Source organism: Coffea arabica, chromosome 7e, assembly GCF_036785885.1.
Source record: "Coffea arabica cultivar ET-39 chromosome 7e, Coffea Arabica ET-39 HiFi, whole genome shotgun sequence".
In the NCBI taxonomy this organism is placed as follows: domain Eukaryota; kingdom Viridiplantae; phylum Streptophyta; class Magnoliopsida; order Gentianales; family Rubiaceae; genus Coffea; species Coffea arabica.
In genome coordinates this window covers 7,727,278-7,743,670 of record NC_092323.1, presented here as the reverse complement: position 1 = coordinate 7,743,670, position 16,393 = coordinate 7,727,278, and the positions used below count along the sequence as shown (strand labels likewise).

Sequence of the window (16,393 nt, the reverse complement as noted above, 5' to 3'; positions counted from 1 at the left end):
GTACATTCCCTCTAACTCTGCAATAATTGATATAATCACTTGCTTATGTTTTCTATTACAGAATAAGTAGATACATTTCCTGTGTAGTGCTACGAGGAAACAGCAAAAGCCAATAAATTTTCAAAAATGAAATGCCAAGATCTCTAAAGGTCACCGATTGAGAAACAAAGAACTTTGTTCTAGTACAATCTTTTTTTACAAGAGAAGAAGTATAGCCAGACAGAAACGTCACCCGCTTGAATTTGGTGTCGAGCTGCTAAGCCACTTATCAGGAACAACTGAATCAGGCGATGTAGGGACAACATTATCCTTGAGCGGCGCGACGTCATCAACCAGGATATGCACCACCTCCACCTTTGCAGTACTCAACCCTTCATTCTGAATTCCTCGAAGAGCATCCACTACTTCTTGCATTGAAGGCCTCATATCTCTCTCCTGCTGCAGACACCGAAAAGCTAGCTCAGCCACTAATGTTGTCATCCTCCTCATAGGGCTATTTGTCCCAAACTCCAGACTTGAATCTACCAATTCATGTAATGTATGGTTTTGGATTTTGTTGACGGCCATATTTGCCAAATTTATATCATGACGGTGCCTGTTAGTATCAACAGCTTGCAGCGATGAAATTAGTTCAATCAATACCACCCCAAAGCTGTAAACATCACTCTTTTCAGTGAGCTGGTAGCATTGATAATACTCAGGATCAACGTATCCGGGTGTCCCCTGGGGAGCTGTAGATACATGCGTAACATCGTTGGGAAACAACCTTGATAACCCAAAATCGGCGACTTTTACATGGAAGTCATTGTCTAGAAGGATGTTGTTGGTTTTGACATCACGATGTATGATATCTGATTTATGAAGATAAGCCAATGCATCAGCTGTCTCAATGGCTATGTTCAGTCGGACAGGCCAAGATAGCAAACCAGAACTGGCACGTTTCCCATGTAGATGATCAGCCACAGTTCCATTTGGTATATATTCATACACGAGCAACAGCTCACGGCTTCTTTTGGATGTGCATCCAAATAGTGTCACAAGGTTTGGATGCCGTAAACGGGTCAAGATCTCAACTTCATTGATAAACTGCTCAACACGCTTAAAATTATTTTCATATAACCGCTTGACTGCAACAACGCGGCCATCAGTAAGAACACCTAATTCAAGTTCAAAAAACAAATTCCCTGGAGTCAATGCTTTGGTTGTTGCTACTAGCTCATTAAAAATGAAGGATGAGGTTTTGCGTTCATACCATAATATACAGCGCCAAAGCCACCATCTCCAAGTTCTCTAGATTGAGAAAAACCATCTGTGGCTTCCTCAAGTTCGCCGTAGCTAAAGACCTGGACACCAAAATAGGAGCTTTCTTTTCCAAATTCAGTTTTTGAGGAAGGATAAGAAGGGATGCTTTTGGTGAAAACAGTTGAAGGCACAGAAGTAGGGGCTTTGCTAGCAGGAGTAGTTGAATTATCCTTGCTCTGAGTTTGGTAACTCTCTGCAGCTTTAGCAGCAGCAAGCCGTCTCCTCCGTTGCCTACACCAGAAAATCAACCAACCAAGACCCACACCAGCAAGGACTGCACCTACTATAGCAAGAACTGAGAACACAACAAGAATGTTAAGATTTTGCTCTGAGACAATAACCACAGATGCATAAGTTGAGTTTGTTATTATAGTTAGAATGAGGCAGTACCTACGGGAGTGCCGGGACCACTTTTACTGCCTACAAGAATCAAAACACCAAGAATCATTAGCACTGAGACATATGATAGACAAAACCACATAATGATGATGGATGCCAAGTGATAAACCAGTCTTATAGGGGACATATGAACAAAAGAAAGTTCAGGCACAGTAGCAGAGCACTAATATGTGCAGATGCTATAAAATGGATAACCACATTGATAAACCTAAGAGGGGTGGTTGTAGCGGATGATCATAAAACCATCAACAATCAGGGATTAGTGAAACCATCAGCATAATTTTCTCATGACACGTAAGAACTAATGCAAGCGCTTTCAAGCATCATAAATCATTCAAGATCAGCATAAACAAATCAAAATAATGACATCCAAAATTCAAGTGTCAGCCAACGCTAATAAGCTTTACCATTTCTAAATTTCTACACATTCAAAAACCGAGTCTTGGAACCAGGCAGTCAAATAATTTACCAAAACTACAACCTTGTAATGCTGCAGAAGCATTTTTACTATCTTCAGAAAGAGGGGAGGTGCCAATGCACAGAACCTATCCCCACAAACGCAGACGGGCTGACCCAAATCCGAATCAAACCCGCATTGCCCACCGACCCGGGTACACTCGGAGCAATTATTCTCAGACGGGTCGCTATAATTTACGCTAAAACCCTGCGTTAAAGCCTCAGAAAGACTTATCTCACTACTCGTGAGCCTCGCCCCAGCACTCCTCAGTATTGGCACCGTAACACTGACGCTGCAATTAATGAATCTCAAAATGGGGTCACTGGGAATCGGCCCGACTATGTAATAAGCATCCGTAAAGTTCACTCCGGGAATACTACAACTGAATAAATTCTGGGGCTTAATAGACATAGCCGAGGAATTGCATCCGTAGATTATACTCAAAGCATCGTCGTCCTGGTCGCCGAAGGAGAAGAAGGTCGAATTGAGGGTGGCATTGGTGAAATGGGATGGGCAGGTGTTGTTGTAGAGGTCCGAGCGGGAAAGGGTCAATCATTTGAGGGTCTGATCGAGTTGGAGGACTCGCTAAGTGACGGAGTTGTGAATCAACTCGGCGACATTGTTGGGCTGCTGGCAGGAGAGTCTGAACTCGGGGAGTCCACAGTGGTCGGGACGGTCTCCCCCGGTGAAGGGGAAGGTGACGTTGCTGATGGAGCCGCAGTTGAAGGTTTTATCGCAGTTAATGAAAGTGGGGGCAGTGGGGGAGAAGCCATCGCAAAACGACAACGTAAAGAAGCGAAGCAGATAATTGGTGTGACGTGGAGAGATTGAATGAGAGTGAGAGTGAAAGGCATTTGGGAACAGGAGAGCGGGACTGCAAGTGAGAGAGGAGGGAGGAGATGGCATTTTGGTAAAAGGGTGCAGGGATCCCCGGGGTGTTGGTGTGTGTGTGTGTGGTTGGGGGCCCGCGGGGGGGGGGGGGTGGGGGAGGGGAGACTGCTTTTGTTTTACCCAAGAGTTGTTTTGGAGTGGTTGATTGAAGGGTTCAAGAAGGCGGAAGGCGGCAGGTGGAAGGCGGGGAGGAGCTGTCTTTGGTTGACCGACGCGGTGCATGAGCAGTGCAATGAATGTTTTGTGGGGAAGAGAAAAGGACAACTTTCTCTCTATTTCTTAATGCAAATCATGGATGAGAATGGTCTTGTCGGGTCAAAAAATTGTTTATTGGAGGAGGGAAGACGACGAAGAAAATTCTACTACTACTAGGCCTGTCAACGGGCCGGTCCGGGTCGAAATTCATTATTCCAGATCGGACCCGGTACACTATATCGGATCCGGATCCGACGGGTCCGGGATCTAGATCCGGGTCTACTCGAAAAAAAACTAACAAAATTTATAATTCCTAACAAAAATGAGAAAAAAAACATATATTTATAAACTAATTTCTAACTAATACAAAAAAAATCAAATAAGAAAAGAAATCAAATTAACCTTACTCAAATACATCACCCTAATCAAATTATATTGATTAGGATCCGGGTCCAATTATATTGATTACTCAAATACATCATTCTAATCAAATTATATTAATAAATATATATATTTTAAATTATTAATCCATTTATATCCAGATCCGAGTCCAATACGGGTCGAAATACTATATTCCGTATCCGATCCATTTTTTGTTTGACAAAACGGATCCGGATCCGGGTCCGGATAACAGAATTAAATCCCTACCCATACCCGGATAAATTTGACGGATCCGGTCCGGGTACGGTCTAGACCCGGACCGTTGACAGCCCTAACCACTACGAATGATAGCTAACTGATATCCGTTTTGATTTATGGAAAAAAAAAGAGTCAGCAGTAGTCCAATGATTTTTTTAAAAGATTAATCGCCCACACATTTTGACATTCCTTTTATCTGTACTACTAATATATTTTATCAAAAGTTGCACTCTTTTTATTAGAAAAAATCAGATCAAACGCAGCAAACTACCAAGAACTATTTTTTTCTTTTCTTTTCTTTTTTTTTTGGCTGGAATTTTGATGATGTAAAGAATGCACGAGATTGAAGGATAGCACCAAAGCTTTTCTCCTGATGAAATCTGAATATAGGAAAATATTCAGATCAAACGCAGAAGAAAGGCTATAACGCCTATCTAAGAGCAAATTATCTTTTGAACTTCATCCACCCAACATCTGCTAAAACCCAAGATCGGACCATTTGGTTTACGAGGACTAACCATTTTCATTCAAAGAACCAGAAACAACCAAAAAAAGAATGCATAGCATTGAAATCCTACAACAAATGGTCATCTGCATAAAACTTCATATTTCTCGATTTATGTCATAATAATGGAAAAGTATCTGCAAATGTGATGGATGAGCACGCCATGTAACAAGTTAAAAATAAAGGAGATCAGGAGAAAGAAAGCGAAGCCAAGAAGATACCACAAACTAACTAACAAGTCTAGAATACCTAACCTAACCAAGCTTTCAGGAAATAATATAATGAGAACAACCCCTGATGCCATATAGAAGGAGAGATCTATAACTAACAGCCTAGCAAAATGAAGAGAAAGACCGATCAATTGGCCATGAGATTAAAAGAACAAACAGGACCACTACACAAGCTGATTGACACTAAAGATTTGGATGACGAGGGCGTACCATTTCTATTGGGATAGCAGGCAAATGAGTTGGAACGAGTGTCATACCCGCACCGGCCACCTGTGTTAGAGCAATTATTGCAGGCTGTATTATTTGCTTCATATCGCAAAGGAAAGCCGGTGGTAAGTGCGGTTCGAAGATCCGTAGTATTGAATATGGCCGTATTACTGAAGAGACTCGGAAATGCGGCGCGATTAATGGGAACCCTGATGTTATCAGTACAAGAAGTCCAAAAGGCTGCACTACTTGTCTGGAAAAAATTGGTAGTTGGTGCGGTACCATTGACGGTGCAAGGAAACTGATTTAGCTGTTGAAGGATGTTGGTAGGAAGCTGGGTGCAATTATAGAACAGAGTGATGTTATCGACCTGGCTGGGGTAACTGAAGATGTTGAAATTCAAGGTGGTGTTATGGAGATACTGAGGACAATTATTATCCCACAGATCGTCTCTGGCAACGGTAAGAGTTTGAGATGAGGTATCTACAGAGGAGAGGATCCGGTATGCAACGGGGCCAACCGTAAACCGAGGGACGTTCCCTTGGCAGCTTAGATTGAAACCTGGATAGCCACAACTCTCCGGGCGATCCCCACCCCAGAATGGATAAGTAAAGTCAATATTTCCACACCGAAACGGCTCGCTGCAGGTTTCAAATTGTTGTTGATCCTGGCTGAAAGATTTCGGGATGTGAAGTAAAGTGAAGCTGGTGATCGTCAGAAAGAACGAAAGGGTTCGAAGGCGATCCTCGGAATGCATCGTTGGACAGAGAGAAGAGAAGGGTAGGGAACTAGGAAGAGTTTGCAGGTTGGAAATGTTCCTCCCAGTTCGTTTGGTGGGAATAGATCACGAGAGATATTTCATAGAAGTCGTTTTAGCTTGAAGAACTTGACCTTTGGGGCTTTTGGCTAAGATGAGCCTGTCTTTTTTTGGTTAAGTTTTTGAAATGAATGGAAGCTTCCGTTGGAATGAAAAAGTGGCTGACTCGGTCTAAACTAATCCGAGAACCTGTAGTTACAAAAGGGTTACGCGGAATATTAATTGATAGCCTAAACAACTGGACAAAAGATGTGGCATCTTTGAAGAAACATACAAATGTGGAATTTTTGCACTTGGGTTACGGTCAACAAGTTTTGGTAAGTCAAGACTTTTACCGGTCCTTGGACGATATCAATGAGAACAGCAGCTTCAGCAATTAGAATAGTGATAGCTGCAACAGACGCGCAGAAACCGTGTCCTTTTTTCTTTCTTTTTTTGGTTTTTTTCTTGGAAGATCAAAGTCAATGGGAAATATGAAATCCCAGAAAAGGGGCCTTAGGAGTGACGCAGGAGTTCCACGACGTTATTTTCCTAACTTTAGTCTATTAAAGAATAGACAATTGTCGAGACATTGCAAATCCAGGAAGGATTGGAGAAAAATAAAACTCCTTTCCTTCGGAAAAAGTTGAATCGTAGAAGGAAACAAGGTGGGAATGGAAGATGTTTTCTGAGGAATTGGGAGTCGAAACGGCTGGGAGGGGTAAACCTGTTAAGATTGCTCATTATTTGAAAAAAGACAACAAAAATGTTGCCTACTAGAAGAAGCTTTTTTGTGTCTATTGCTCTATAGTTCTATTTTGCTGCATTATTAGTCAATAACGTGGCCCAGTCTTCGCTTCCTATTAGGTCAAATAAAGCTAATAAGCAAATGGTCACCGCGCAAGCCAGACACTAACCATCTGAAAAAATGCCTAACGTTATTTGGTAAAACTCAAAAGGGCAAAGTATCGGCAAGCCTAACAATATTGGTAAACCATGACAAGAGCGCAGACGAGACGATCACCTAAAAAAAGAACCTATTCCACTAGAAAACTCATCCATGCAAATTAGGAGAAGATGGGTTTTCTCTCGTGATCACGGCAAATCAAGATATGATCAGGACTAAACAGTTAAAAAGCAAATACCACTACTTCTATTACTACTTGCTTGCTTGCGTACCTCTAGAAGGTGAAGGTGGTGGTGATGAATTTGATGAGCAAGCAACAGATTGGACATAGGGCGGATTTGGGCAGAAACAAGTAGTTTGATTTTGATTTTGATTTGTGCCACCACCGTACCCACACCTTCCACCGGACCTGGTGCACTCATTGCATATACCAGTATTCACTATCCATCTGATGTCGAACCCTTGCCGGAGGACTTGATCCAAGCCCGTAAAATTAAAGGATCCTCTATCACCCGTTTGAAGTGCCGGATATACCACACTGGCCTTACACAGTCCAGCACCAAGGTCTCCAGGCAATACAGACAGACTATTGTTCCCACATGAGAAAAGAACATTGGGTACATTGACTAGGCAGCCATAGAGAAACGTGACGTTTATATAACTCGCGGAGTAATCAAACAGGGTGTAATCCAAAGTCATGTTTACTAAATCAGTAGGACAGTTGTTCTCCATCACGTCTTCTCTAGCAACCCTCAAAATCTGGCTGGTTGGATGGATATCCAAGACCCAAAATGTCATGTTCTTGATATCGAGTCTTGTAACATTACTGCTGTGATCGCATCTTAGCTCTAGCCCGGGATAGCCACAGTATGCGGGATCTTCGTATCCCCGGAAAGGATATCCTATTCCGGTGATGTTGCCGCAGCTGAATTCATTCCCACAGGTCTCATAAAATTCCGCCGGATTACTTGAAAGGGGATGAAGTTGAAGAAGTATACTAGAGGCGAGAAAACAGAGAACAGTGGGGAACGACTGTAAAGGGCTGTGGGATTTCATTTATTTTGGAGGAGAAGATATCATGAAGAGAACAAATTTATTTTGCAAAGGAAATCGCTAGCCACTGATGTAGTTGTTGGGAGGGGAGGCAAATTTAAGAGAAGATGATGGAATTCTTTGGGGGTGATCAAGTAATGCCATTATTAGTCGATAGAACAGTGTAGCTAATTTTCAATATTGAAGAAATGAGTGCAAAGAAAGAAAGTGATGTTGAACATTTTGACATTTTGGTAGTGCGTCACAACCATCTGAATTCAACCCTGTAGTGGACGGGAGAATAAGGTGCTATAGCTCTAAATAAAAAATTAAGTATACAGAAACCTCTCTGAGACTTTTGATAGTTCATTATAAACCTCCCTCCAAGTTTACAGAAAAGCTTATTGGTAATCATCATTTTTAAACTATTGTTATTATTGGTTAGTGAGTGTGAGGAGAAAAAACTTTTGGGTACGTGAGATTACTAATGGATTGATTTTTTGCGAGAAAAAAAAAAAGTTAATAAGAGGAGGCAGAGTGGTAGTAGTTTCATTGATTATTGATTTACGCTACTCTTATCAGATCCCAGAACTGCTTCTTTCACTTGTTACTACAATGCAATTCTGGAATCTATATGAGGTAGTTTCCCCAAGCTAGTCGATATGAAAATGACTCCCTTAGTTTTTTGCCAGCATTTAATCGAGAAAGGGGTCCCAGCTTCCAACCTTGGTGAGTTTTTTTCTGACATTTTCTTACGAAAGCAAGAAATTTGTAAGACAAACCTAAGCTCCGAGAATACCTTCAAAAGCCGGCAACTTTTGAAGGCTCTCAGGAGACTTATCTACCCAAACCCCAACCCCCAGTACCGATGTGGGATAGAAACCCCGACAAGGGCCAAGCCCCGTGGGCAGCCGCTACTAAACCCTAAAGAGGGCCCACCAACCCAACCCAGACAACCCCAGCAAAGTTTCTTTCTGACATTTTCTTACGAAAGCAAGAAATTTGTTAGGCAAACCTAAACCCCTAGAATACCTTAAAAGCCGACAACTTTTAAAGGCTCTCAGGACTATGACACGTGTATCCCCAACTCCAGCAAATGCACATGTGACATATGGCGTCTTCCCAAATGCCACACGCCCCAACTTATTTATGAGATGCATAATTTTCTAGAGTACTTTTTAGGTTATATTGGGCCAAGGCCCAATCAGTTGTTGAAGTTTTATACAGAGTGCATATTTGTGCGGTATTAGTGTTTTGGACATTTTTTTTTTACACACACATTTTCGATAGTGTTTGTTATTGGGCTTCTACTTATGGTTCTTCTTTTTTTTTTTTTTTAATTTATTTTGGACGTGTGCCATCCAATAGTTTTAATGCATTCATTTAGCATCCAAAGCACGTTAGGCCTATTTTCGGTTGATTATTTTAACTAATTATGGATTTTGATTTTTGAATAATTAGTTTTGATGATAATATTTTTAGTTATTTTTATATTTTCATAATAAATTTTTTTAATGACAAAAAAAGTTAAAATTTATAATTACCTAGGGAGTAACATTAAGTTTTTGTAACCGGATTTTATAAAATCCAGACCAACTAAAAGCAAGACCATTAGCTACTTGAATACCTTTTTTTTTATATATATAATCATAAGCCAAGGGGGAAAAAAATAGTTCTGTTGAATATAGAGTTCCATTTTGATTCATAAATTTACACTTAAAAAAAAATCCATTTTGGCTAAAAGTTGAACTTTTAAAAATACTAAGTCAGGATCGAGATGGTTTCAGCCCAACCTAGCAACTTGTCCTGTGAGTGTCATCAACCATTTCTTGGGGTCCTATCGGGAACCACTCGTAGCATAGGAAGGCAATGCTAGTTTTTTGGTTATGAATGGACTGCTCCTCTTACGCCATGAAAGCGATGACCTTAAAACTCGAATTTATTTCGCCACGGCTCAAACAGCCCTTCTCCTACCTACCAACTAAACCCCAACTCTTCAGAAAAAGAAAAAGAAATACCATCGTCTGTTTTAGTACACAAACAGACAAATCAAAACACATACTACTGTATAAATTTTTCAAAATCTAGTGACATGTATAGGGAACCAACACGAAGCATCAAGAAACGGGGAGAGATACGATAGAATTAAATTCAGCAATGATTCTGGTTCCTCTGTAGAAATATGATCAAAATCTAGAAAAACAGAACCCGACGTCCTTGCGCATATGAGTCCAGTTGAGACTTTCTTTGTTTGGCAACCGTACCCTTTTAAATCCGAAACTTTTAAAACTATCATCTAGTAAAATGGACTGATCATGGCATTTAATTTACTTGTTGATTCATAGTCATAATTAACATGTAAACCAATGCGTACCTGAAACAACCATGGACTCGTGCGGGCTACCATTTTCATCACTTGATGTGCTTGTGCATCCATAGTGACCAGAGGCTTGATTTCCGGGACATAGGCAAGTAAATTGATTGGATTTGAGGTCATAGCCGCACCTGCCATTCGAATTCCTGCACTCATTGCATTGCATACTATCCACTTTCCATCGCACTTCAAATCCGCTGACCATTACTTGCCCCAGAATTGACAACTCTTCAGTAATTCCTCCAAAAGCTGTGCTATGAATTGGAAAAAATATGCTCGCCCGACAAGTTCCAGGCCCTTGTGCCCCCGGAACGACGTAAACGTTCCGGTAAGTGATTCCGTTGATATTACAGGCTATTGGAGCCGGGACGGGAATATTCAGAGAGGGGCAGCCGTATTGGATCGTAAGATTGACGTATCCCGAAGCATACTCGAAAAGATTGGCATCGAGGGTGGTGTTCACCAATTTCTCTGGACAGATATCCTTGATTGCAAATTCATTTCTGGTGATTCTGAGGATTTGAGAACTGGGATTGACTTGAAGAACCCGATATTTCACGTTCATAATCTCCATGGTTGGAGTGCTATCCTCGCACATGAGCTCTAGTCCAGGATGACCGCATTCTTGAGGCCTGTTGCCACCCCAGAAAGGGTAATCAACGCCGCTGATTCCCCCGCAACTGAACAAATTGGTGCAGCTGGTGTACCATTCGGTGTTGTTGCCTAAAATGGAAGGGAATTGAATGAAGAGAATCAGTAGTAAGATGTTGTACACAGATGGAAAGGGTGTCTCCGGGAGGAACTGGCTCTTCATAGTAGAGCAAGAGTAGAGCGCAAGAGTGAGGAAGGGAATGTAAAGAGGAGTTAATAATTGGACAATAAATATCGAACGAACTTTGGCGGCCAAAATTTAAGAATTACCCCACTGAACAGGAATCAGACCAGGACAAGTTGTTGACTTGCGATTTGTGAGGCCTCCTTCCACCATTAATATAGACTAAAGAGTTCTGGATGGATTTAGGTATCAAGCGGCAGAGTCCAAGAATTAATAAGGGGAAAAAAAATTTCTAGCATGTGTTTTACAACCTTTGGACCGTCAGCAAATTGAAGGAGTAGGAAAATGATCTTGTTCCGGTTATTATTCTCGCATACCAGTCTGAATATCGTTGGACATGGGGAAAGTAAAAGTATTACTACCCGGTTTATGACAAAAGAATACCTTTGGCTAATCAGCAGAGTGTATGTTCGTCTCCTGTATACACCTCAAAAGCTTAGGAAATTTTCCTACAGGCTAGAATTTCTTGTACAATCTGAGGTGAATAATTTCCATGCCTCATCGAAATTGCTGAGATTAGATTCAAAGGTAGTTTAGCGCCAGTCAAAGGAGTTTCATGCAGTGGCGGAGCCAGAAAAAATTCTCAGTGGGGCAAAAGCAACACTAAAATTTTTTACCTATTATTTTTCTAGTTTTTTAAGTAAAAAAATATTCACCGATAAGTTGAAATGAAAAGTTTATTTTAATTTACTTCAAATGGAACTTTGTAACTTGCATACCTTTTTAGAATATTAGTTCATAAACGAATTTAAAAGATCACATAATTCTTTCGCTTCCATCCTAAGAAAACTCCGGGAGCGTATTTAAAATTATATCAAAATTCTGTGGATACTATAGGAATTTAAGGGGGGCAGTGACCTTAAATCCGTCACTGTTATGAACTAACTTAAAGAATCACGTAATTCTTTTACATCATTTCTAAGAAAACTCCGGGAATACACTTAAAATTATATCAAAATTGTATAGATATTATAGAAATTTTTTGGGGGCCCCCAGTGCCCCATCTTAAATCCGCCACTGGTTTTCATGTTATGGTTCAATAAAACCATGTGTTATTGCTATGTGACTGTATCACTAGTGAGGTACAATTATGACCGGAGAAAGGGATTATAAGCAGTGAATCTTAAATTAAAAACCTCCTTTAAAAAAAAAAAAAAGTATTATAAGGATGTGATGATTGTATAATAAATATACAGTCTAAAAATGTATCATAAAAATATTCTAAAAAACTTTCAACAAAAACTCTAAAATGCGAACGGCCTCTAAGCTTTCTTATCACAAGAATTGAAAGTTATTAAAGGTTTACAATGAGGGGTCTAAATGAGCCGAACCAAGTCGAGATTCGAACTAATTCAATCGAGTCTCGACATAATTTTATGATGTTCGAACTCGACAAACTCAAAATGTCAAACTCGAGCTAGAGTTCGACTCAAATTCTAGTCAAGCTCGAGCTTAAAAAAATAATTATTTTATTTTTAAAAAATAAATAAAATAATTATTTTTTTAATAAATAATAAAATATTAGAAATATATATGCAAATTTACTATTAAAATAAATAAATAAATATATATATAATCGAGTTCTTAGTATTTTTGAATTGGAGTTCGAACTCGAGTTCGATTTAATCAACATCGAACTCGAGTTGAGTTCGATGTTGACCGAGCTCGAGTGGCCCTCGTATCGGAGCCGCTCGCGATCAATTAGTTTTCAGCCCTATTTACAATAACCAAAGTTAAGGGCAATTTGATATCTGCGTTTGGTCTGTTCCCACCTATGAGTAGCCGTACTCTGATGTTTCCTTTTTAAGGGGTGACAAACGACGGATACTTCTAACGCCCAACTACAAGCTGTATTCATCAAAATTTAAGAGATGCTCAAAGAAAACCCTCCCGACCTACCTGCGGCCTCACTTACGATGACGTTGGATTTAATTTAACAGGTAGAAGCTGCCCAACCGTAAAAGGTGACACACTAGTCAAACGGTAACAGATCACAATCTCGACGAAGTCCCGGGTGATGATCTTCTTAATTGCAGGACGAACAAATTAAACGGTGGGAGGGCCAGATTAGTATCTCAGACTCCCGAGGGTTAGATTTCACCGGAGACTTTGAGGTTACTACTGATATTTTGAATTTTTTAACAGGTGCTCTGTGAATACTCATTAACACACTTATATTTTACTTAATTTACCATGAATATATATACATTAATAATTATTACTCTATCTTATATTTATATACTTTTTCTGATTAATTATCTTGAATTTATATGCTTTTCGTAATTCATTTTATGTTTCGAAAAATCTAAAATACTTTTTAACGAATGCCTTATATAAGGTGTCTGTCAGACAGACACTTTGAATAATTCTGGTCAATAAAAGTTTTGGGGGAAGAGGATTTAAGGTCTTGTAAACAATTTGGGCCAAAACCTGCTGGACTCCTAAATTGGAATCAGGGGGGTGGATCCATGAGAATTGATATGATTTCCATGCCTATGTGGTAAGCAATCTACAAGTAGAGTCGAAGACAAGATCGTGCATCCAAATTGGGCCACTTCAGACTGCAGATCCATCCCGTTACTAATTGTACTAAATTGCCGGAGACTAATTGGGCTGCATTTTCAGCTCTGATAACAAGATCCAGCACGATTACTGCATCTTCTTTAAAATATTATTTGGATTACAGAGTTTTGATTACCGGATTCAGCCTAGTTACTGAATGTATACTTTTATCATACTACTATTGTTTAGATTACGGAGCAGTCGCTGTGATTCACAAAAATATCTTTAGAAACCTCAAACTATAGAGCTTGGAAGTTGGAACCAGGAAGGATCATCCTTTTCTCGGTGGAAGAAGAAAAAGGTCAAGCAAGAAAGTGAAGGGCAAAAAAGATGGCTAACAAAAAGCATAGGCACAAACCTGCAAATCTTAATTACACAGCATTAATGCTCACTGAGCAAATTTCTCGTGATTCTTTAACAGAGACAGGTACATGAAAAGGTTGACAATGGAGCAAATTATCACCCAACCAAATGAAAAGGCGTGCAGATAAGTTTAAGAGGCAAGATCATTGACCATGCCATGAAGTTTTTTCTCCAAGACTTCTGAACATATCTGCCCCATCATGTGGTAGAAGGACATTAGATCAGATAACTGTTCTACCGACATGTTTCCCATCACTTTCCTTGCTAATGCCTCTCTTTCTTCGTTTAACCTTAATCTAGCTAAGAAGGAAGATGAGTTCCTCACGGTTGCCCCCATTTGTTTCAATCTACTCTCCTGCTCCAAAGTCAAAGCTGTGTTCGACTGTAAGCGAACAAAACATAGCAGGACAAAAGAGTACAGTAAGTTTCAAACAATAGAGGCACAGAGCTTAGCCATTTAATACTAAACTTAAAAGAGATTAGAAACCACACCTCAAGGAATTCTGCTCCGACTTCAAGTTCAGATTCTTTTGATAGATGCATATCACGTCCCCCTTTATATATTATTCTTGCAATTGAGAAGCTTCTAACGATGGATTTTCTTTTCTTCTCCATTTCTTGATCAAGCTTTACAGGTCTCGGTACATTTGTTGCACTATTGAGCTTCTTCTGATAAGCAACAACTGCCTTCACAAACTCCTATGCAGTTCCAGCAAAAAAGAACAAAACTTTAGCATGAAGTACATAGGCGGAAAAAAGCAGTACAGCGCTGGACTTGTACAATTTGCACATGTAAATACAGAGAGTTCCCAAACATCTCACCTGATAAGCAAAAGGGCATCCAGGATAATTGAATTCATCCGAATCAGGTTGCCTCATTCTCTCGGGATGAAATTGGAGCCCCATTATGAATTTACCCTCCTCAGGATTATAAGCATCAGGATCATAAAACCCTTCAATCAAACCATCAGGAGCAAATGCCATTGGAACAAAACGCTCAGCTAACCTCTTAACTCCCTGGTGATGATAACTATTCACCCAGAGCTCCATTTTCCCTTCCTCCAAAGAGTCCTTAAACCAACGACTCAAAGGAGTATTCTCCACAACCTTCACAGCATGTCTGTGCCCATCATAATTATCATAATCCATGTGCATTACCCTCAGATCTTCAGGAACCTTATTAGTTAATTCTTTCCCCACATCTAAATAAAGGGTACCCCCACATGCAACATTCAGGACTTGTGAACCCCTGCATATTCCCAAGTAAGGAATGTTCCTCTCCAGGCAAAGTTTGGCTAGCCTCATTTCTATGTTGTCTTTTTCTTTGTCTACGGAAGTATCGCTGGCGTGCACCCTCCGGATTTCGTCCAATTCTTCTGGCGTTAAACCTGATGCTTCTTCTTCATACAGTGATGGATCAATATCTTCCCCCTCACAGAGAAGAACTCCATGAATCGGCTCAAAACTCTCTAACAGCATGTGCACCCCCGTCACCCGGGGTAAAATCACCGGTACAGCCCCATAGCTTACTATAAGATCGAGATGGTACTCTCCTGAAATTGATCAGATGCAAATACATACAAATTAGTACCTGAAGATATTTCTCACCCAAATTAGCACTGAATGTAAAGAATCTATAGATGCATAAATGAAGACATAGTCCAGTTTTCCCTGCTGTTGGATCGGATTGAAATTAAGTTCGGCGAAAGGGCCCTAATCCAATGAGATGCATGCATGTTATGTGAGGGATCAAAAACATAAACATACGATTAATATCGTACCTACGAAGTCGACGAACTTGTTCTTGCGAACCGTACGCCTGGATACGATGAGGACACGAGGCAGAATGTTTGAGAGCTCGGTGGCCATCGCAGAATTATCAGTAGACGATTAGAAGATTGAAGAAGATTTCAGGACTGGATGGAAAAGGCGAGCAACTTTTGTTCACTATTTATAGAAGGATTCTAGTGCTAGACTATGCCGGATTAATAATCCACACAGTAGTATTTACGCTAATAGTAATACTACTGTGATCAGGAAATCAAGAAAACGGTGGTGGGGTGGAGGCGTCTAGGCGCTGCATACAACTGCTAAATCTAAATATAAAAATAGGACCCCCGAAAAAAAAGCCACTAAACGTGCAAGTATTACTGTATTAGGAAAATGTGTGTTTAATGCACGTCGCTGAGATTAACACGTGGCTCGAGTCGTACTTATCTAATGGAGTCAAAGCTGAGGAGGAGCTCATGTGGCAAAATGACCAGGACCAATCTTGTTCTAGGACTAACGTTAATGTAGCCAATCTTATTTTGTTTCTTTATTTTCATTTTTTGACAAAAAGATTTTTTTTTAAACACATGATAAAAACAAAACATGCAAATGCAAAATACTAGTAACTAATCACCCAGAAAGCCAAAAAAAAACGAAAATTTACAAACAATCCTGTGCTTTGTGATCATGGGTTTTATTGTAATGAAGGCTTATCCAGTGGCGGTTCTTCTATCAGGTACAACTGGATGGATGCATGCATGCATGTTATTGGACACATAAAAGTGTGCTTGCTTGGTGGCTCTTTTGAAGCATGAAGAGACAATTTGGTAGGTCGGGGGAATGATGATTGTATCTGTATACGCAATGGCGACTAAGCACAAAGAATCCATTAATCACATCTGGTTCAGTTTCATCTGACTAATTAATGC

At 40.1% G+C, this 16,393-nt stretch overlaps 1 protein-coding gene and 1 pseudogene across 1 annotated transcript; both read right to left on the bottom strand.

The window, feature by feature from the left end:
* Positions 1-5: 5 nt before the first annotated feature.
* LOC113701986 (uncharacterized) lies at positions 6-15,813 on the bottom strand. Its single transcript, XM_072059292.1, has 10 exons — positions 15,476-15,813; positions 14,517-15,247; positions 14,187-14,393; positions 13,828-14,076; positions 9,935-10,841; positions 6,801-7,586; positions 4,829-5,668; positions 1,693-1,722; positions 1,253-1,597; positions 6-1,157 (listed from the first exon to the last, which is right to left on the bottom strand). The coding sequence occupies exons 1-10, from the start codon at positions 15,561-15,563 to the stop codon at positions 229-231; spliced, it is 5,112 nt and encodes a 1,703-aa protein (XP_071915393.1). The 5' UTR covers positions 15,564-15,813; the 3' UTR covers positions 6-228.
* Positions 2,130-3,112, bottom strand: LOC140011060 (LEAF RUST 10 DISEASE-RESISTANCE LOCUS RECEPTOR-LIKE PROTEIN KINASE-like 1.3; annotated as a pseudogene).
* Positions 15,814-16,393: the final 580 nt, after the last annotated feature.

Excerpts from the sequence above, each read along its gene's own strand:
- LOC113701986 (XM_072059292.1), bottom strand. The coding sequence starts at position 15,563 with ATGGCCACCGAGCTCTCAAACATTCTGCCTCGTGTCCTCATCGTATCC. Across the intron at positions 5,669-6,800 it reads ACCACCTTCACCTTCTAGAG|CTATTCCCACCAAACGAACT; the intron begins GTACGCAAGCAA and ends ATCTCTCGTGAT. Across the intron at positions 1,598-1,692 it reads TGGTCCCGGCACTCCCGTAG|TTCTTGCTATAGTAGGTGCA; the intron begins GTACTGCCTCAT and ends TTGTGTTCTCAG.